Raw genomic sequence first — 22,717 nt, forward strand, 5'->3', positions numbered from 1 at the left:
ATTATGTTCTATAATTTCATATTTTGGTCCATCTAACACACTCTGACACTGCACCTTTGATGACTCCGTATTGTCCAGTGATACCGGCCGGGTCGGGCTCTGGTTACAGTTACAGTCTCATTTCATATTTAACATCTGACATTAAAGTCTCTCAAACAGCCTAATTGGCATACCGGCGGAGTAATTATGCTAATCTGTTGAGACTCAATTAATGTTAGATATACTGAACTGATTGCACGTTTTTCCTCATTATTTTGTTTTCTGTTTTGTGAAATCGTGATAAAGCATAATCACAGATACCCATTGTTTATTATGCATTTCTTCATTTTAAAAATTCAGCATCGTCTTTTCTTCACATAAGAATCACTGCTCATCGTAGCTGTGCAGGGTTGTCACCGTGCAGTTTAGTGGAGAGTAGGAGAAAAAGCAGTAAGTTGTGGTCTCATAGAGGATTTTAGAGAATCTTAATACAATCTTTATATGTGTTGATAAAGTCTTATGACTCATCCTCACTTGACTGTGATATTTTCCCTTGATTGAACTCTTATTCAGTCCTTAACCACTCTCCCTGAGGTTGTTTTGCCAGTGTTTTGTCATCCTAGCTGACACGGTTTGACCCAGTATTTCATCTGACACTCTTCTATTGTTACCAAGAGCTCCTCCTTCACAGAGCTCCCCATCAGCCTGCTAACACGTGCCCTCTTGAAGCGACTGTGTTCGCTCCCCCTGTCGCTCCCCCCAATGAAAACATGCACTTTTGGCCTCTTAAGTTCCTGAAGTGTCATTGCCAATGTCTCTGTTCTGGTAGATTATGTTCTAACTTATTAAAAGATTTTTTTTGAAACACACATCATCCACATTTGTTAAAGAGAGAATTATACATTAAAGACTCTTGAGGGCTCAGATCTCATAGCTGCTTGCACTTGAAGAAGGCACTAGAGGAGCAGTGAGACTGGTAATATTGAGAGACAGAAGAGTGGGACGCAGAGGATTTCATGCGTTTGTTTGTTTTACCTCACATTCTCTCTCTCTGAATGCGCTGCATGGCAACCTATGTGTGTGACAGTAGTGCCATGTGTGGCTGCTTCTCTGTGTAGGCTTGTGTGTGTCTGTATGCGTGCAAATGGATCTGTGTGTGTGTGTGTGTGTGTGTGTGTTCGTGCCAATGTAGAAGCGAGTGTAACACACAGCCACAACATCTGCCTGTTTTTGTGACACTCCTTTGAAGTCTCCCCAGTGCCCGCTAAAAAAGACTTCAGACGCTTTCTGTCTGATTGCCTTAACGTGGCGTTGTCCTGGGATGCCCAGGCTTTTGAGGAGAGGGAGGGGGCAGGAGCCTGAGCGCACAGTGCAAACCAAAGTAAGAGGAGAAAAAAGAAAAAAACCAAGGAGAGTAATGAGGATTTGCAATAGCTGGGGAATACATGCAATACAGGTAGGGAAGTGTGAAACACTGCAATTCATCTTAGATCCACCTACACTTAACTACAATGCTCTTTGCTCATTGCTTGTAATTTGTGTAAAATGATTATGATATGCCTGCGAGGTGTTTTATTTTTTTCTGCCCATTGCTATTTACAGTATTTAATGTATGTGAATACAGCTAACTAAAGTCGCTGTAAGGATATAAGGCGCATTTCAGTGTCAATTCCCCCACCCTTATTTCTTGCAGATAATCTCCATCATCCCAAATATGTGATGTAGGTTTGACAGAACAGTAGACTTATCTTCTCCTTTTGACATCTCCCAAACTCTTGAGATGCAGCTTCACAGACCAGTCTATTTCTGGTGTTTCATGGGCCATGGGGGGTTGTACTTATTAGCATTCTTACTATGTAATGTTGACTCTCACTGGCAGCGCTATTAAAACGTTCTTCGGAGCAAAGTCAAGGCTGAGCTCTCGAAAAGAGAGAGGTCGAGAGAGGGGTCAGGGCTTCATCGCAGCCCCCCCACCCGCATCCACACAGAAGAAATGTATGTTTGTGAAACTTTGGGACTTGGGGAAACAGGAAAAAATTCAAAAATCAGCTTTAATGCTCTTAGCTCAAATGAGTACATGATAATCGTCCTAAACGATTATCAGAAATCTCAGGAACCATTGGGTAAGATGACACATGGTAACAAGTGACGACAGGACAAAGGACAAGGGGAGACAATCTATACACCAGATAACAAGGAAAGAGGTAACTAACACAATGAATCAGGAGGAAGTTAAACTTAAGACAAGACACAGGGAACAACCACTAATGAAATAAAACAGGAGTAAAATCACTGCAGAATTAGTGTGTTCCAGAACAAGTGAGGACAAACAGGGCTTGTTTTGCATCTTAAGCTAGGCAGAACCATTTATGTATCACCAAGCAATACAGCATAATACTTTTCTTTCTCATAAAACACAACTTAACAGGACCAAGACAAATTTCATGGCGGATGGCTCCATGCGCCTGGTTCTGCTGAAGGTTTCTTCTTATTAAAAGGGAGTTTTTCCTTCCCACTTTTGCTAAATCCTTGCTCACAGGATGTCATCGGATTCTGGGCATTGGGGTTTTCTCTCCATTATTGTAAAGTCAATATAAAGTGCCTTGATGCAGCTGTTGTTGTGAAATAAAATTGAATTGAACTTGACACTGAAGGAGAAAAACACTGACTGGAACAGAATGGAGCACAAAAGGGGACTTACTAAAAACTGCCTAACCAAGACGCACACACTCTGTTGGAAGATATAAATGACATCAAGGAAAAGTATCAACAGTACAACCGGTGTTACAAAAGAAACAAACAATAAAACTCAAACACAATTCATTCCCAAAACCAAAAGCAGTCATGAACCCACAAAAATTCTAAACCCTGGGTCTAAGATCCAGGACCATGACAGTACACATGGTAAAAAACCCTCAATATGCAATTCTCAGTAAACAGAAATACAAGAAACCTGTACTTAAAATGTGGACTTTTTTGTATTTTTTTATGTACTGAGTGTTACAATGGTGGGAGCTTCATATTGAACATGTCCAAAGCTTCAAATAATGACCTTAGTAAATTTGAAAGTAATCGCCTTTGCAAAATGTGGTGTGAGCGTGAGCAAAATTCTCAGGCTCAAACTGCTCTGGATGCTTAGCTTAGCTTATCTTAATATACTCATCGCGTGCACCCGTCAGTCCTACCCTAACAGCCTGTTTGCAAGTGGCAACCAATCAGAAGTTGGCTTAAAGGAAGATCAGCTGAAATGGTTTGTTTCAGACAGTGAATCAACAAAAAAGCTGTACTCAGGCCTAGTATAAGAAAATTATGAATTAATTTGAACTGTGAATCCAGATAATCATAGAGGAGTTTAAACATTAAAGCCAAAAGTATAATTTACTTAATTCAGCAGGTTTCTTTTTATCTCTGTCCAGACAATTGCAGATTTGGAGGCCCAGTTGTCAGAGCTACGTGAGGACCTCAAGAAGGCCCATGCCCAGCATAAGCAGCAGCTGGCCGAGATGGCGTTGCTCCAGGAGGAGGAAAAGCAACGAGCAACCCTGGACAAACAGGCATCCCTGGACCGGCTCGAGAGAAACCACCAGCAGGAGAAGGATGCTGCACATGAGAAGGTGAGAAAGTATAAGATATGGTTTGTTTTTAACTTTGTTTTGACTGGGTGAATGAATACTGGAATGCCTGGTTAAATCTGGAGTAGTAAAGGTTAAGGAGGTGTGGAGAATCTGCATGTTTTCCAGCAGTCAAAGAAGAAAACAACCTGGGAAAACATCAAAAGCAGCAACAGAACATCTCGAATAAGTTAAACAGTGAATTTGAGAAAAAGAGGATGAACTGAAGAGGTTGTATATCTGTATAAAGGAGATGGGGTTTCATAGAGGATTTGTGCTTAGAAACAGTGCCTGAAGTCAAGAAAGATGGAATGCAGAAGCTTTGTTTTGGAGGCTGAGTGTTATAAACAGTGATTCTCATTTTCACACGTGACCCTACAGCTGTTAGATCTACTGAGCCTAATTTGTTGCTCTAGCAAAGTTTCTGGTGTAACAACTAAGTCTTTAAAATCTTTGGTAGGCACCTCATCTCCTGCTATTAGGAGATTTTATCCAACAACCCTGGGTGTTTTAGTCTGAACATTGCACAAAGTTGCCCTTTCATAATTGGAGACATTCACTTCAAGCATGTTCTCATTGCTGCAGAGCAGTTTGGTTGAGGTGAGAGTACTGCATGGGCAAAATGCGCAGGATGCAGGACACGCGACGTCCACTCGCTTTCTGTGAATTCTCGATCTGTTCTCACAGGCTCACTCGGACATCAGCCCGCTCAGTGTCCAGTCCTGACTGCTTACATTTGGTCAGGTAATGTCTAGAACGTTTGTGGCTGCAGTGAGTCTGGGAAACTGTTTTAAATGTCGGGGCATTTGGCTAAGAATACAAAGAGGCCATGTTATCTCACCCTAAGGACAGATTTCCCTGAACTGCTCAATCAAATCAACCGAATATGCCTAAACAAAAAGTTGGGCAATAGTGCTGTCAAAATCAAAACTATTTGTACTTTTGGGTCTTTTGGGTAACCCACTTATCATCGTTGAATATACTGTTTTGAAATGTGCAAGGTCAGTTCTAGAGAGAAAACCGCAGCATTTCAATAGAGCCATTGTCCAGTATTGCTTTTTGCTATCCTAACACACCAGGAAGTACTTCAAGTATCCATCTTCTTTTCTTGCTTTCGTGCTTTTTTACTTTCTCTCTGTCATATTTGTTCATTCGCCACCTTAGAAGCTGGACCCACGGTTGCGAAATCGCTCATAATCTTGTGCTGGCCTAGCAGGAAGCTGACCTAAGGTGGTGTTGATCATAAACTAATCCTTACTGCAGGGCCCATCAAAGAGAGCATTTTTCATTAAACACCATCCCACACCAGCTGTGCAGCATTAGGCCCGGAATGCAGGGACCTCCAAATCACCCAGGCGGCCATTTTGGCTCCATATGGCGAACAGAATCAGTAATTCTGAAGTGAGAAAGACCCGAGAAAGAGAGTGTGCTTACGACAGCGCAATCTTTATTTGAAGAACTCACGCTATTTACTATCAGTCCCTTTTGGATATGCGAAGGCTGTTTTTCAGCTAAAAGTTGTTTTATCTTTTAGGCCCCGCTTTAATTCCTCTGTGTGTCTTTGGTCTTTTATGTACGCAAGAAAAAAAAATGACCCACAGTTGCTGGGCAGTCTGGAGTGGATTCAAAGCAGCGTTGAACTCAGACAGATAACACTATCAGCAATGCGCTAGTTTCACTTTCATGAAGAGATTAATGATTTCTCCATCCTTTTTGTCAGCTCAACGTTGATTCTTCAAAAAAAGATTCACCAAAGGTTGAACATCTTACTTTCCCTTTTTTTTGTACTTTCTTATCTGTCTCCAAGTTTGACTTTGCAGTGGGCAGGGAAAACTTTTACTATTTCTTACACCCTGTTTCTTTTTTTCCACATGCAATTGAAGTCAGCCAGACCTCAGATCCATATTGACTCGTTCGCCCTGTTTTGTAAGCTGAAAATTTCTCATTCTTTTGATGCAGACAGAAATGCTGTCCTCTGCAGTCCACCATGCTCTTGGAAGCAGAGGCTGAGCAGGCCAGCTTTCCCTCTTTTTTATATATATTTATATATTTTTTTAACCCATCTCCCAGATCCTGAAAAAAGAAAAAAAAGAGGCAAGAGAAATCCATTAAATCCATGAATGGATTCTCATCAAAGACACGTGCGTTTAAGGGAGAGACAGAAAGGGAGAGCGATGGATACAGGGGGGGATGTGGGGGAGCGGTGTTTTGGTGGAGGTTCTGGGAGTAGACGGGCAAAGCTTCTGGAATGAAATGATGAGAAGCAGGAAATCAGAGGAGATAAGATCAGACGTTGAGATAGTTCAATGCATTTGATCACCAAAAAGGAAAGGAGAGAAGGAAAAGTGATGGAAGCAGGCTCAGGAAAAGGTGTGTGGAGGTGTGTTAGACTGGATGCTATTGAAGCTTATCTTTGCTAGTGTGTGTGTGTGTGTGTGTGTGTGTGTGTGTGTGTGTACACACATACATCCACATGTGTGCGGTTAAGTGTGAACACACACAGCCCCAGACCTCTCAATCTCTATTCTGCACTGAGGGGTCTGTGAAGCCGCTTCTGTGCCTGATAAAGACACCTCATCTCTGGGCTACAGTGAGCATGAATCCTGCCTCTTACCCACACCACCTCCTTATTTGACTTTTTTATTCTACCCTACACCTCCATCTCTCTGTCCCTCTCTCTCTCTCTCTCTCTCAGTCTACACCGCTATCTTTAACCCTTCCTTCCAGCTGTAGCGAGACTCATAATGTTTGTGCTTTCTGTAAACAGTTAGTCTTAACTAGAAACCTGGGCTAGGTAGCATGGAGGCACAGTTTCTTACCACATGCATATGAACAGGTTCTTGTCAAACACCAGCCATATTTGCACTCAGTGCTTAATAGAAGTTGAAATCACCACACACCCCACAATAAGATATTATCAGAATACTACACTCACATTGCAATGCAATTGTGATTGCGGTAATATGTCTAATTGATCCCCCCACCCAGTGCTTAATAGGGATATGAAGTTTGACATTTGGCTAGTGGAGAAAAGGTCTTTATATTGGACGTCTTCACCCCACACAACTGTATATATGTGTGTATAGCCACACCTTGCTTGCTAATACAGCCAAGAGTTCTGAGACAATGACTATATCTGCATGAGTGTGTCCGGTAGAAAAGAGAGGGCACATACATACAGAGACATGCTGAGTTTCCTTCTTGCACCTGTATGACATACACCATCTTCTTTCTTATATTATTTTAATTATTGGTATAACCAACACATGTACATTAAAAATGAAGGAGAAAAAAAAACCATGGGTAAGTAGTAGAAAAGGAATGTGTGTGCATGCACAGGGTAGTGTCCATGTGCATGCTTACTTGCACCCCACATCAAAGGAACGGGGCATTTCATCAAAAACTAACCAAGTGTGACAAAATTACCTGAAGGCAAAGTCAGCCAATGAGAAAGCAGCTTTTTGGCATGCAGTAGCCAACCACTGCTTCCTGTCACTGCACTAGTTTCCCCCTGGCTGTGCCCCATGTGATGTCCATGACATGAAAGGCACTACAGAGCTCAGTCATCCTCTGACACAGACGCACATAGGCTGAGCATCAGACAGCTACACCATGGAGGCCTGTGCCTTCCAATTGGTCTCTTTAGTTTCACAGGTATTTTTGTTTGCTTCAAGGACGTTTTTCACTTTAACATGAGAGGTTTTCCTCTGAAAGCTACCTAGCTTCAGGAGGTGAATGAGACTGTATCCCCTAACTGGAACTGGGCCTTTGTTTTGTGTTTTCGCTCATTGGAGCGATGCTGCAAATGCATAAGCCTTTTATACAGAGCACTTTCTTATTTTCATGTCTCTTATAGTCATGAAAATAAGAAAGTGCACCCTATTTCAATTCCAAGGTTTTACATACCAGGACTTCTTTTGTTTTTTTAATAATCTGGTCCTTAGCAGGTTCTAAACTAATTTAAATACCTCAGGTGAACAGCAACACATATTTTATTCCAATGGGTTTTTTTTATTCAACAAAAGCTAAGTGAAAATGCAGAAGCAGAAAAAACTAAGCAGATCATTTTAGTCAGCAGCTTGTAGAACCATAGTTAGCAGCAATAACTGTGAAGTGATCATTTTCTGTATGACTTTATTAATCTCTCTCAATTTTGTGGAGGAATTTTCATTCACTCTTCTTTATTGTCTTGCTGTAGTTCATTGAGGTATGTGGGCATTCAGTTATGCACAGCTCTCCTAAATGCCACAGCATTTCAATCATGTTGAGGCTGCATGATCCACTCTGGGCCAAACTGATGGCCGCGCGTCTCTTTCTAGAATACTTTGGCATACAGAGGAATTCATGGTCCCGTGCCTGCAAAATAAGCCCAAGTCATCACCCCTCCACCGCTGTGCTCGACAGTTGGTACGAGCTGTTTGTTCTCATATGCTGTGTTTTGATTTCCCCAGACATAGTGCTGTCCACCATAGTCAAACATCTCAACTTTATTCTCATTTGTCCAAAGGACATTGTTCCAGAAATCTGGTTGTTTGTCCAGATCTGATTTTACAAACCTGTGCTGTGCTGAGATGTTCTTTTTTGAGAGAAGAGGCTTCTCTTCGTAACCCCCCTATCCAACACCCTGAACCGGTCACTAGTGTGTTGTAGACAGAGACAGAAAGCCATTTGCACTTACATTTGCAGCTATGGGCAGTGTAGAGTCACCAGTTAACCTAACCCCACTAACTCCATGTCTTTGGACTGTGGGAGGAATCTAGAGTAGCTGGAGAGAACCCATGCAGACATGGGGAAAACATACAAACTCCACACAGAAAGTGCTCAGCCAGATGGTAGATTCAAACAAGACCTTTTTGCGGTGAGGCAACAGTGTTAACCACTGCACCACCCTGCTACCCTAGTTCAATTCATCCCTTTTTTATTTTCCAGGTTTCTCAGTGGTGCAGTATAATCTGTACACCACTGTTTCAGGCTGAATGATAATAACCCCTCTGCTTTTAAATTGCTAAAACTGTATGGATTTTCAGGCCAGGGCAAAATTTGATCGCAGAGGATTTAAAAGATATTTCATGCTTATTTTTTTTACATTAAACAATAAGCGTGGAAAATCTTTTAACCTGGTAAAAGATGATCTGGTATTTTAGAACTTGTACTTCCAGGGCATTTGTGCCACCTAAAGATTATACTGCCAGGTAACACTGGCAGCCGCCAGCATGTATTTATTTATTTATTTATTTTGTATTGTTAACTGCAAACAGCTAGGAATAGAGAATATCTTTCATGCAAAGGGATATATAATCCAACTTCTTCCACCTTCAGTCTGATACAGATACCTTTCTGCTGATACCAAGCTCACATCCGATATTCAGTGTTAATATAATAAGGTGTATTCTCCCATCTGAGAAGGTGACTGGGAATCATTGTTTTACACGTAAGGCAACATCAGGCTCAGCCTTGAACGTTGATCTCCTAATTTCGTAACATAAAATGTCCAAAAACATCAAAGAATATTAATTTACTGAACTTTTTTTGTGAACTAAGGTGAATACAATAAAAAATGTAAAAGCGTAATGGTGCTATTTATCAGGTGCTGTGAATTTATTTTCATTAGAGTAGTGTTTCATCTCAAAGCAGTAGTGGCTGGGTTTTTTACCCCTCGGACGTAAAAGGCTGATGGGGTATTATTGTCACCCTGCTGGGCAAACAGGCAGGCCGATGACATGGACACCCAAATTTGAGAATGAGATAACTTGAGGAGTTTCAAATTAATAACATAAGTGTATCTACTAAAAATATTGGACTAGTTTTCAGGTTTTCTGAAAATCTTGTGAATGCGATAACTTAACAACAAGGCGATGTAGGATTTTCAAATTGATGCCAAAGGTGTGTCTGCTGTGAGGCTGATTGTTAGCACTGGCCACTGCCGGTATTTTTCAGTCATGACAACTGACTTGATCACGATTTGCTGTTAGGTGTTATAGTTTTGCACACATATAAAGAAAAGCTGGTGGTATAGCAGATCTACTTGTTGACCTCTGTGTTAGCTCACCTGCCAGCTCCTGCTGTTATTTGGTAATATAAAGATAGAATAACACAGAACTGAACTAAACAGTTCGACACATTATTGATATCTGATTTTCCAAATCTTTCCCTTTAGAAATCATTTTAGCTGCAATGATTTTCATATGCTTTCAAGTCTTAAGAGAGCTTATACAGATCTACACTCACATTTAATTTTAATTTGTAGCAAACTACTGCAATGCCTTTAAAATTAGATTTTTCTTTTGTTGTCAGTATTACATCTGGAGAACAGGGTTTGGTGCTTCAGCTTGGGTACAGACTTTGAAAACCTTTTAAAAATTTGTTTGCACCAAGGAATGCATGTGTATATAAGTTTTGTTTGTTGTGCTCTGCACTACGCTGACTGTGCAGACTTTTATGTGGCCGTGCACGCATCTGCTTTCACACAACTTTCCATGTGTGGACACATGCACCCCTGACCGAATGTGGTTTGACTGTTTGGATCCTGATGTGCCTTCAATGTGTTGCATTCCCATCCATATTTAGAGCCGTGCACTTGTGATCAGACCACCCAAGATGCTTTTAGTACAAAACAAGCACACGGCTGATTTTCCTAATTTTCAGAGAATTTACAACTCCAATTGGCAGACTTTTTTTTTGGGCTTTCTTTATTTAAAATGTTTCTGTAAATCTTTACATGCCCGTTTTCTGCGTGCCTGTAGGAAATTAGCAGCTTACGGCATAAAACGTGAGAAAAGAAATCTGCTCAAACAGAATAGCAGTTGAGGTAAAAGATGTATAATTCTTGTAAGCGTGAACCACATCCTAACATGACAGTGAGTCACAGAATTATTCCACAGGTGGTGTTTTAGAGGACTGCATTTGTTATCATCCTTATTATGAGTGTTTATCCTGGGACCAGCCATAAACTGGTCCAGAAATGTCCCTGCCTTGTTTTACTGACATCTCATTTCTTTGGAGAACACAGTCTTTTGGTGCTAAAACTACAGACAAGTCTTAGCTTCCACGTCGCGACTCAGGAAGCTGTGATAGCTGTTTAATTTTTTTTGTTTGTTTGTTTTTTAGTACATTCGTTCATATTTTATCCACATCAAGCCATTCATTCTTTCTAGCTCTGATCCTGACCTCCAGAGAGCTTACTGTTCTCTCTCTCAGCCGGAAGATGGTGGTACAAGGTTGTTGTCATTGTATTTGTCATAGCTACGTCTCGTTCTTCTCTCTTGCCTCCTGTCGTTGCTGACTTATTAGGTTGGTCCTCTGCCATTTGGAGATATACCAAATCATATTATACAGTCGGTCATGGATTAGGCGAGGAGGAGAAAAACAGTGGCTGGGGGATGATCAAAGAGGGCCCACATTCACCTCACACTGACAGACTAACCGGGAGACAAAGAGATTGGAGAGGCAAGGCAAAAGATCTGATTTTAGGAGGAGGGGTGGAGGGTAAAGTTTAGGATGTTATGTGCAGATTATTGGCTACATTTGGATTTGCCTTCCATTGGTATATGTTGACATCAGAGCTCGTCTGTGCGTGAACGCGTGTTGTGCATTTGCCTCCGTGCGCGCATGCCCGGATCTCTGTGAGCTCCTCGTTTCCTCAGTGCACCATCGGGCCCGGCGGCGGAGAGGGAGGGAGAGAGCGAGCGAGCGAGTGAGTCACCCAGCAGATGAAAGAGTCAAAGTAAAAGCTCTGCCATCCCAAAAAAACATCACACAGCTCCCTCGCTCACTTTTTGAAGTCATCCAAGAGGAGGGAGGGAAGCGACACACTTTTTTCCAATCGCATTAAAACATGGCGTCAGGCAGCTCCCATCTTGTTGCACGCTATAGATTACACTTTGGTTTGAAGTGGAGTTTTAAGTGGGACACCACTATGTTGTTTTTTTTTTTTAGTTGTGTGTGTGTGCGGCGAGGGGGGCCAATCTCTCAGTTCAACTGAAAATCATGCTGCATCTTAACATCAGTAACATCAATCCAAAATACACTGAAGACATAAATAGAGATGTACCTACACAGAGAAGTCTGAACCGAATTTCATTGCGACTGTGTGAGATTTCAGTGAATAACTGAGACGATTCTGCGTGTTCTTGTGTTAAGTCACAGCTTAACTGTCATCTTAAGTTAAGACCAATGCCTGTGAACAGTTCACGCACAAATCTGGGCACAGAAAGCATGACTGAGACACTTTCAGCATCTGATTCAGCATTCGAAGCGTTTAAATCCTCAAACTTCTTCTTTTTTTTTTTATCCCAGCCTTAAGATGTGGGTTAGATCTTAATCCCTTTCACACTGATGGCAAAAGGATATAATTGGTTTTCTGTTATAAAGATCCAGCTGGTGGAGTGTGTAATCACTGAACATTTGGGATGTTGCGTGTGTCTGCGTATTTGATGTATGTTTATCTGGCTGTGCGTGCCCGTGATGCATTATTTCTGTGCTGTGTATGAAGCGGCACTGACAGTTAGCAGCAGGGATGAAGAGAATCACTACTGACAGGCAGTGATGGCAAACTGTGAAATGGAAATAAAGCCTCTTGTCATTACAGCAGCAACTCTCTCTCGCACACGCAGATACACAGGCGAGCGCAGCAAGACAGCAATGATTACAGACAAACGAGCAAATAACATCTCCCAGCTCTCCCTCACTAGCAGATTGAACTCAAATTGTTATGAGAGTCATGCGCGGTGAACAGAGAATCGTTTTGAATGCTTACAAATACTGCTGCCACTAAAACTGAAGGCTTTGTGGAGCAATGGAGAAAAGCTTCTCTTTGAAATCGCTTTCTTTCCCCCCATAAATCTGCTCCCCAGCGTGTCGTATACAACTTGTTGTATGCAGGGTTAAACCACCAACAGCCATTAAGAGAGCATGTTGTAACTCACTGTAACGTCCCGGCTTTTTACCTAACCACTTTACGGATCGGAGTCCGCACTGTGTCGTGTGATATCATCCTTGCGTAAGCAAGTATTGACTTTAGTTTTGTGCCTTTTGTCAGAGTTCAGCTTTAGGACGATGCTGAAAACCATAATTGCTCTTTAGCAATGTGAGATGATTGGAAACACATCGCAGAAAAATGCCATATGGAAGCAATATCCTGTCCAAGATGGAAGAGATTTTGGAAATAAAACCTTGTTTTCAGAGAAGTTGGGATGCTGTTTTAAATGTAAATAAAAACAAATGCAATGATTTGCAAGATATTTAAACCCCATTTTTAATTAAGTGGTGAAACTAAGGAATGTTCTAGTTCTTTGAAATATATGCTCAGTTAGAACTTGTTGACAGCAATTCTATGCAAAAAAAAGTTGGAAAAGTCACATCATGCTTAAAAAACAAAGTGGGAAATGTCTCACAGTGGATCAAGTTAGTCAGTAACATGACTGAGTGCTAAAAGAACATCCCAGAGTGGCTGAGTCTTTTAGAAGTAAAGATAGGGAGTGGTTTACCCCTCTCTGTGAAAGACTGTTTGGGCAACATATTGCAAAGAATTTGGGAATTTCATCATCTATGGTGCATTGTGTAATTAAAAGATTGAGGGAATCTGGAGAAATCTCTGTACACAAGGGACAAGGCTGAAAACCAATATTGGCTGTCTGTGACCATCTGGTCCTCAGGCGGTACTGCAAAAAAAATTAAAAAAAATCATTGCATGGACTAAAGAAGTCTTATAAAAATATGAACATAGTTTGTCTTTGCTGCCGTAAGTACAATGTGGCACAAATGCGAAAGAAAAAAAACATGCATAGTAGCAAAGCAGAAAACTTTACTGAGGTCTGAAGAATCAAAAGTTGGAAAACTCTTTCTTTCTAGTGAGATGGAGCTCCTCGCTTGTTGTCAGTGCTAAGAGTTTAGGCATTGGCATCCATAATGATTAGCATTACATAGATATTTGGGAAAGGCATCAGTGTTATAATATGTAGTGTGCACAGAGGTGCAGTGGTTAGGGCTGTTGCCTCACAGCAAGAAGGTCGCAGAGAGCGAGATTGCTTGTCTTCCTTGTACCTGTTTAGATTCTCTCCAGGTACCCCGGTTTCCTCCCACAGTCCAATGACACGCAGGTTAGGTTGATTCTAAATTACTTGACTGTGAATGAGCATGATTGTCTGGCTGTGTTGGCCCCATGATAGACTGTGACCTATCCAATTTGTACCCCGCCTCTTACCCCTGATGCCTAGGATAGGCTCCAGTTCATGGAGTATATTCCAACAATATGTTTTTTCCTTTTTTGGGGGAGAAGCTATGCAGTCATCCACAGTAGCTTTTTTCAGTGTGGACATTGTTTATTTCAGTAAGACAATACCAAACTGCATTCTGCACAAAAATAAGGCTTCAAAGGGAAAAAAAGAAAGTACAGGTGTTAAATTGGCTTCTCTACAGTCCAGTTAAAAGGTACTTGTGCGAATGGGATACCATTTTGCTTTTGATTTCCTTAGTTCAAGCACTTTGAGATTTTTGATATAAGGAGAGGTGATGAAACACATCCCAACTTCTTTTTGAAGTGCTTTGCATGTATGAAATTCTAAAAAACCTTTTTTGTAAAGTTTGAACATTTGATGTGTTTTCTACTGCTGAAAACTTTTCATCTGACTATAAGACAAACATTACTATGCGGTGACTACATTGATTGCACTGAGAAGATGTTTACCTTAGCTTCTTCCTCCTTTAGCAAGAATACAACCGTCTGTTGTGAACAAAGGGATTGCACACCTTGAGCAAATCTCATTTCCAGCAATAGATCAAACTCTGGATGTGTGTTTGGCCTTCATGCATCCTGTTTGTCTGTTATCTCTGTTTGAATAAGTGTGACTTGTGTGCATATCGTTAAGTGTGTGAGAGAAAGTCCCCCCCCACTCCTGCTGTCTTTGTGCCACTCATGTCCGTCCTTTGTAAGTGTGCCCATGTGTCCATGTGTGCCCGTGTCTATGTGTGTGTTTGGCCTGCTTCCCATTGCAGATTATTAATTAAGTCGCGGTAAGCGGTGCATGCCTTACCTTCAGATCTACTTCCACTTTCTTTAGCACACACTGGTATCTGCGCACGCACACACACACACACATACACAGACGAACACACTTCAAAGCAGCTGCACTCCACACCGCTAGGATTAAGAGGCGATTGAAGAGCCTGATACAGCCTCAAAGTGCCTTCAGCACAAAAATGCCTTTGGCAGGGCACAGGTACTCTCTTTGAAAGTTCTTACACACTCACACAGACACACACATATGGATGGGCTTTTAATTTAGCACTGTTTTCCCTTTGTATTTGTCACAGTCCAATTGGCGTATTTTTCACTGCGTGTACTATCCATATTTTCTTCTACTTCTGTCCATTTTTATGTGTGTTTAGATGGTAAAGGTTTATAATGTTTGAAGTTTTTTAAAATACTTTTTTATAATACTTCCTGCTGAAATCCCCCGAGTGACTACAGGTAAAAGGAATAAGTTAGTAGCAAGCTCTTCATGATTTTATAAAACATCTGAGCCTGTTTGCATGTCAGTATGACCATATGCTAAAGGTACCGTCAGTAATTTGAGGTCATTTAATGGAAAATAAGGATATATCGTGTGTAATTAGATCTTCCAACAAATTGATGGATTCTCAAGCCTATAATTAATATATTAAAAATAAATGGGAGTTGGTTGGCATTAGTTTGTGAAGGCTGCCATGTTCCCTGACTATATTTGAATACAGTGACCAGGTAGGACAGCTTCCTTCCAACTAATCGCATTTAATGTATGTAGCTAAAGACACCTGCATTTTCAGGCTGAAGTTATAAAGGATCATATCTATGTTTTATCATCAGGGGAGGGGTCATCTTCACCAAAACCACGAAGGAAAGAGACAGCACCACTGGCATCTGTGTAAAATGTCATACTCTTCCTTCGCATCTCAAGCCTCGTCTCATAATATAAAGTCAGGGCAAAAATGTCCATAAACATGCTTATTTATTCCCAATATTGTCAAAATTCCTTGTTGTCAGCAGATTAGACATGCGACACTCCGTCTCCTGACAAAGGTTGACAAAAAATAGCTAAACCACAACAGCTGGTTACAAGCTAACATCATACCAGCTAATGTTAGACTTGAGTGTCCTAAAAATCTCACGTTTCCTTCTTATCCATCTATTTATTCTTTTCCTCTTATCCTTATCAGGGTCGCCGGGGGGCTGGAGCCTATCCTAGTTGTCATAGGGTGAAAGGTGGGATATATCCTGGACAGGTCGCCAGTCTGTCACAGGTCTAACAAGGACAGACAGACAACCATTCACACTCACATTCACACCTACTAACAATTTAAAATCACCTGTTAACCTCACCCCATGTCCCATGTCTTTGACCTGTTGGATGAAGCCCAAGTACCCGGAGAGAACCTACGCAAACACAGCAAAGGACTTCTTACTGTGAGGCAATAGTGCTAACCACCACGCCAGTTTCTGTTTTTTCCTTCTGATAAACAGTTTAATTAGATTCTCACATGATATGAGAGTTTATTCGTTAAGTGTCTGAGTCCGCTTCAGAGAAAGTTTCACTAAAGGCAGTTAGCAGCAGCTAACAGAGGGTAATAGCAGTGCTTACCAGTAGTTAAGGATATCTTCAACAACTCACCTCAGTGTGAGTGTCGTTGGTCAGAAGTGAGCTTCACTGACTCATCAAATTAAATTACAGTCCTTTGACAAAGATTCCCAGCTTCCTCCTGAGTAAATAAAGGTGGACACTACTCATCCAGCATTGACAGCTGAGGTAAACAGTGGACTGAATCCGGATCGCATCCAAGCAGTAATAGAAACATTCCAGCCAGCTGGGCCCATTATGGGGTACAGTTTAAATGTAATGTTTTTGATCTCTTGGCTGACCAAAACATGTTCGAGGGGTAAGAAAACAGAACTCAGTTTACAGCAATTTGCAATCTACTGACGTCAACTTGATCTTGTCTAGCTGTGAAAATTTTACACACTGTAAATTTAAGAAACCCATGTACATGTAAACCTACAGTCTCACATTGTGCAGTATAAACATCACCTAAATTAACTGTAGAGACGATTATGTATAAATGGAGAAATAGATACATTTATGACTCTTCTTTTATCTTTCTTTTATTTTTCAAAATATAGAACACGAACAATACACAAATATCCATTATTATAACAGAGTCACTCACAAGATGGAGCAGAGCTGAGACAGAAAGTGTAAAAAAAGAACATAAAGGGACTCCATTTGTTTCCCTTTCGCACAGACAGTTCATTCTCTCGTCTTTCCTACGCCCTCCTTTGTCCTCCGTGCTCTCATCAGCTGCTTTAGGGCCCCTAGGGACAAGCGGGCCGCCACTCAAAGAGTCCTGGCGCAGGAAGACAGGGCTTGTATCCTTGGTGATGGCTCTGTGTTTCCGTGGTGACAGGTGTGTCCGTTCAGAGCGGACGGCGGTGTTTGTCAGGAAGTGTTTGGAAGGGGTGCGGAGTCCAAACGCAGCTCAGGTGTTGATGGCTGTGAGTGGGAGTGTTCAGCGGAGCAGTGTTTGTTCGTGAGTTGTCTGTCTGTCAGTGGCTGTCAGGAGAGTCAAGTAACTGTTTGTGTGCGCAAAAGAGAGAGAATCATGTTTACTACAGTTTAGAATAACTTTCGGAATACATCTCTGCATGGCTGATGGTTTACAGGTGTGTGTTTTTCAGGAATTTAGAAGAATAAAATATATTAAACTGTGCCTGCTTTTTTAGTGGCATAGCAACTGAAGCGTCTAAATAATATATAACACATAAATGCTGATTTCCGTAGTTTTAGCGCAGAGTGTAAGACTTAAGTTTCATCCTCGTCCACTGAAAAGCTTTGCCTGGCCTTCACATAATGACCTCTGTCCCCCATTAATTCAACCCTTAGTATTTCCTTAGTGCTTGTATGGACCACATCCACGTCCATACAGGCCGCTACTGACGTCCCCATGGAATTCCAGCACTTCACACCTAATTATCTCACTCCACAGTTCAGCCTCTTATTGAAACTCTGGCAGCACAACACAGCTAGCTGAAAGGAGAAAGATCTCGCATTAGAAACACACAGGCTTTGCTTCCAGCTGGCTAGCTTCCCATAGAGAAACAACGGAAAACAAAAGAGACGAGCAACGCTCACTAAACTTCCAGCAACAATCGCCATTCACTTCTATTCTGTCTCCACCCTGTTTAGTTTCCCAGCTTCTCTCAAATGTCTCCCTCGCTTTTTTTTTTTCTTACCCTATAGCTAATTGGCAGCAACATTTTAATTCCCCCACCCCCCACCGTAGCCCCTCGTCTTGTTAAGTGATGAATTGTTGGCAGGGGATCAAAGGGGAGTGGTGCCCACTGTGCACCGTGCCCATCGCTACCTGCTGGCACACATGAGCGCTGGGAGTGGCGCGGAGCCAAGGGGCCACAGGCGTGCTCAACAGGGACACACTGCCAAGAGGCAGAGGTCAGCACAAAAGTGTGTGTGTGTGTGTGAGAGGATGGTTAGGTTGGGAGGGTAATGTGTCTCTGTGCACTTCCTAACAGAAGATTGAATTTCACTACCCTGTCTCTCTTTGTGTCCCTCAACCTGCCCGTCTGCATATCTCTTTCTCACACTCCCCTCTCCCTTCTTCTCCTTGCAGACCAACAGCAGGCTGAAGCAGATTGAGAGGGAGTACAGTCAGAAGCTTGCCAAATCTGCCCAGGTAATCAGTTTTCACTTCTGCCCTTTCATTTCATATTCTTGTTTTTCTACTCGACTATGTGACGAAACAGACAAAATGTACTGATGGTGGGAAAGGTGGACACACACACACATACACACTCTCCTGAACATGAAGCAAGCTGCCATGGCCTTTTCTCTTAAGCAGATGTGCACGAGCGCAAATGTACGAGAAAGTGCACGCAGGATATTCGTGTCAGTGCCAGAGCACAAAAGTTCATATTAGAGTGAAATTTGTAAAGCTTTGCTATCTGAGTTTTATCAGCCTCTCTTTCATTCCTGTGTCCAAAGTCAGAGCATTTTTATCAGGCTTCAAATTTACACACAATTCTTCTCCTTATCTTTGCTAGCCTTAGATTAGAATTAATATTTGCTCTCTCAAAGCCGCACCAATCAAACGCCGACACATGAGTTGAAAGGGCTGGAATGAGTGCAACCACTACACTTACATTCATGTGGTGATCAGACACGAATCCAGGAAACTTTTGCCAAACATTAATATATCAGTTGTGTCTTTTAAGTTTGTTCAGCTGCCCCCCAGTGGCCACAAATCCCCGGGTATAAAATATCTTGGCACTCTCTTAAGAGATTTTTCCTCCCACAGGACAATCACCGGGATTTAGAAAAGGGGGAGAAAAAAGAAAAAGAGTTGCAAAAACACAAGCAGTCCAGCTCTTTGTGTGATGTTGCCGCGGCCCCCAAGTGTACTACGGCACTCTCATGGGAGCTACACAGCCTGAGCAAACTCTTAAGCCGGCGAAACATCTTGAAAACATATCGGTGAAAGTCTTGTTCATATACCATACCTGTCTCTCCATCACCTGGCTAGACTTCAAATCCAGGGAAATGTGTTTAACATTACTTCTTGTGTCCTTAGGCCACATAAAATTGAGTTAATTCTTCTGTCCAAACAGAAATATATCTTCCTCGGACACACGCTGCCATTCAGCACGACGTCTCACAAAGTTCTGGCAGCTTTCACCTCACCAGTTTAAAGATCCAAAAACACCCTAAGTAGTGTTTACATTACAAAAAGAAAAGTGGTTTCTTCTTGATTATGTAGCAGGCTAAAATATTACAATCATTTGGCCGTAATTGCACCTCGTTACCCAAAGAGGAGATTCAAAAAGGCTGGGGGGGGGGAGGGAGGTGGCGAGGGGGAGGAGAAGGTTGTTGTTTTTCTTTCTTTCTTCTCCTCTTTAAATCTCCCCCATTTCGGGTTGGTTGGCAGAGGCTCCGAGTTGAAAGCGAGGTTGACAAGCAGATGTTGTGAGGAAAAACGGTAGCTTATTAGGTTACACAATGCTCAACTTCAAAAGGAGTTGGGTGCTGTGCGAAAGTTTAGCCTCTGCCCGCTTTGGAGGGTGCGGGACCGCCGCCGCCGCAGACGAGCAACAAGTGATTAATCCTCTGTTTTGGGGACACAGAGCTGGCATAAGTTTAACAAACAACACTCGCTGACATTAGAAGATGGTCCCAGAGCGCAGAACTCAACACCGCTGTTGATGCGAGCGGTTACGTAAAGGTTATGCTAAAGGAGTGGGTTCTGTGCAAACATATTAATATGCGTGATTATTTCTGAGTATTTGTTACGGGCTTGGGCGGCTTTGTTTCAAAAGGGAAAGGTGGAACCAAGAAGGCTTTTTTTTTCCTCTACCCCTTGGGGCAACTCAGTCAAATGTAAACAAGAGGCCTTTGAACCTCAAAGGCTAACCCCAGTTGTTAACCCCTCAGTGTCTGACAGGGAGCATCGCTCTTGAGCTCAGCTGCATAGCTAATAGCCCAATTAAAAACATACCGTGCCATGCATTATCCTAGAGGGCATGATATGTATGTTTCTTTGCATTCACACACACAAACATACACACATAAGTGCAGATCCCATTCTTCTGTATATTATCTCCCCGCTTTTGTCTCCGTGCTTGGTTCTTTCAATCAGGCACGCACACACATACATACATACACAGCTCTCCTAATTAGTGTCTCTCCTGTGTTAAGCGTCTAGCTGTGAGTGGTCCTCCTGGGTGACCTGTGAACTAAACAGGGCCCACTTAATGGTCAGGTTACAGTGGGTGGTAGTCTTGGTGCTGATAGATCATTACTTTATCCCTGACCGCAAGTAGGTGGGAGGTGGAGGGAATGTTCTCTGGGAGGCACAGTTCACGACAGGTTGATGTTAATATGTAAATTTATTTCATTTATTTAAACACAATGTTGGTTATTTTTTTGTTTGTTTGTTTTTTTACTGTGCTTTTCTGTGACCTTTTAGGAACTTACTGACCAGCTGCAGGATTTATTCCTTTGGAGACATTTTCACATCAAAACAAAATCGAAATGTGTCAGCACTGTTTAAACGTTGGGTTCTTTTCTGTATTGATTGTTAGTAGAGCTTTTGCTCTCTTTCACAACTCTCAGCATATTCATTTCCAGTAATGCAGGAGACAACTGTTTTCTAGGAAAAAAAAAAGCTCTAAAGTCTCATTGTGAACTTGCTGGCCAATTAATATCTAGCTGGCAAATACAGTCATGTAAGAAGAAAAGGTTTTCACACAACTCTCTGCAGCCCCTTTTTCATTCCAGTTTGAAAAGTCAGAACATTTTATCAGGCTTCAAATTTGCACACAATTATTCTCCTTATCTTTTCGAGCCTTGGATAATAATTAATATTTGCTCTCAAAGCTGCACCAGTCAAATGTCAGCCGGTAAGTTGAAAGACTTACATTCATCAGGTGATCACACTCAAATCCTGGAAGCTTTTGCTAAACATATATCAATTGTGTCTTTTAAGTTTGCTCAGCTGCCTCGCCACCTTTACCAGCAATAACTTTAACAGCACGGCTTTTTCGGCCTCTCACATCTTTGTGGAGGAATTTTTACCCACTCTTCTTTACAGTGTTGCGTCAGTTCATTGAGGTTTGTAGGGATTCATTTATGCACAGCTCTCTTAAGGTCCTGTCATATTTCAAGCATTTCAGTCAGGTTGAAGTGTGGACTCTCACATTTGACTCAAGTGACTTCAAGGTGCCCTGGTCCTGTGACCTCCACCTCACCCCTCCACGTGTTTGACAGTTAGTATGAGGTGTTTGTGCTGATATGTATTTTGGCCAAAAGTAGCACTATACATTATCTCCACTTTGGTGGACATTTTTCCATAAGTTTAGTTGTTTGTTCATCTTTGCAAGCCTAAGCTGTGCTGTAGGGTTGGGCGATATGTAAAAATTTTCCAACCCACAATTGGAAGTCCAATAATCGACGATTCGCGCATGCGCAGACTTTTTGATGGGCGGAGCAATGTAATCATGCATGGACTGATTTGCCTGTTTACAACATAGAAGAAGTCCTAACGTGGACGAACTAATTGCCAAAAAAATTAAATAAATAAAGTCGCCAATTTGGGATTTCTTTGGCTTTAAACCGGATGTAAACCTAAGGATGTAACCAAAGCGGTGTGGCGCTTGTGCAGACGTATAGTGCAAGCAAAAGACTCAAACATGACTAACTTGCATGAGCTTGTACATGTCCACCATCTGAATGTTTTTTTTCTGAACATAGGCTACTGCCTTTGTTTCTTTCTGTTATGAGCTTGAGTAAATGAATCGCTGCATTTGGGCACACTCTGAGGAGGGTGCATTTGCTCGCAGATGAGAGAGGGTGCTGTTAAAACAGAGCTTTTTTTTTTTTTCTGTTGACTTCATCTATTAGCTCCATCATTATTAGCAAACGTACTCATGGGCAAATAAATAAATATCCCTTGTAAAAATGATTGATAGTCTTCTGCTCACTGTACTGTCATGAACTTTAAGTAATATTTAATATGCTACAAAACCCAAATCACAACCCCACCGCCACCGTGCTGGCAGTTGGTAGGAGGTGTTGATACAGCTGATATGCTATGATTGGTTTTCGCCAAACGTGGAGCTGTGTGCATTCTGCCCAAACATCTTCACTTTGGAGATGTTTTGGACTTTTGTACCAAACAACCTTGTTGTTTATTCAGATGCAACTTTCTAAGGCTAAACCATGTGTCCTTTTTAGAGAGAAGAGGCTTTTCCTGGCAACCTTTCAAACAAGCAATACTTGTTCAAGCGTTCTCTAATTGTACTGTCATGAATTTTAATATTTAGCGTGCTAACTGAGGCCTGTAGAACCTGAGATTTAACTCTTGGGTTTATATGTTTTTTTCTGAGCTCTGCACAGTCTGGACTTGGCATGAATTTGCTGGGGCATTCACTCCTGGGAAGGTTGTGTTAACACACACCTGAATGTTTAAGACCAGCAAGCCGCCAGAACCTGAGCTTTTCTAGAGGCGCTCACACTTGCTGATGATGAGTTAATCAAGTGCATAGGATTATCAGCACCTGACTGCTACTTGCCCACTTTATTCCTTTGGAA

General features: G+C 41.8%; 1 protein-coding gene across 9 annotated transcripts in view; it reads left to right on the forward strand.

Annotated features, from left to right (window-relative positions):
* The window catches only part of cep112 (centrosomal protein 112), a 116,131-nt gene that overhangs the window by 63,272 nt on the left and 30,142 nt on the right, over window positions 1-22,717 (forward strand). For all 9 annotated transcript variants that reach the window (XM_039611214.1, XM_039611213.1, XM_039611219.1 and 6 more), the window contains 2 exons: window positions 3,396-3,593; window positions 18,246-18,308. In XM_039611214.1, the coding sequence (XP_039467148.1) occupies window positions 3,396-3,593; window positions 18,246-18,308 (261 nt within the window). The remainder of the gene's footprint in view (window positions 1-3,395; window positions 3,594-18,245; window positions 18,309-22,717) is intronic.

This window comes from Oreochromis aureus, linkage group 4 (genome assembly GCF_013358895.1).
Source record: "Oreochromis aureus strain Israel breed Guangdong linkage group 4, ZZ_aureus, whole genome shotgun sequence".
NCBI classification, from domain to species: Eukaryota; Metazoa; Chordata; class Actinopteri; order Cichliformes; family Cichlidae; genus Oreochromis; species Oreochromis aureus.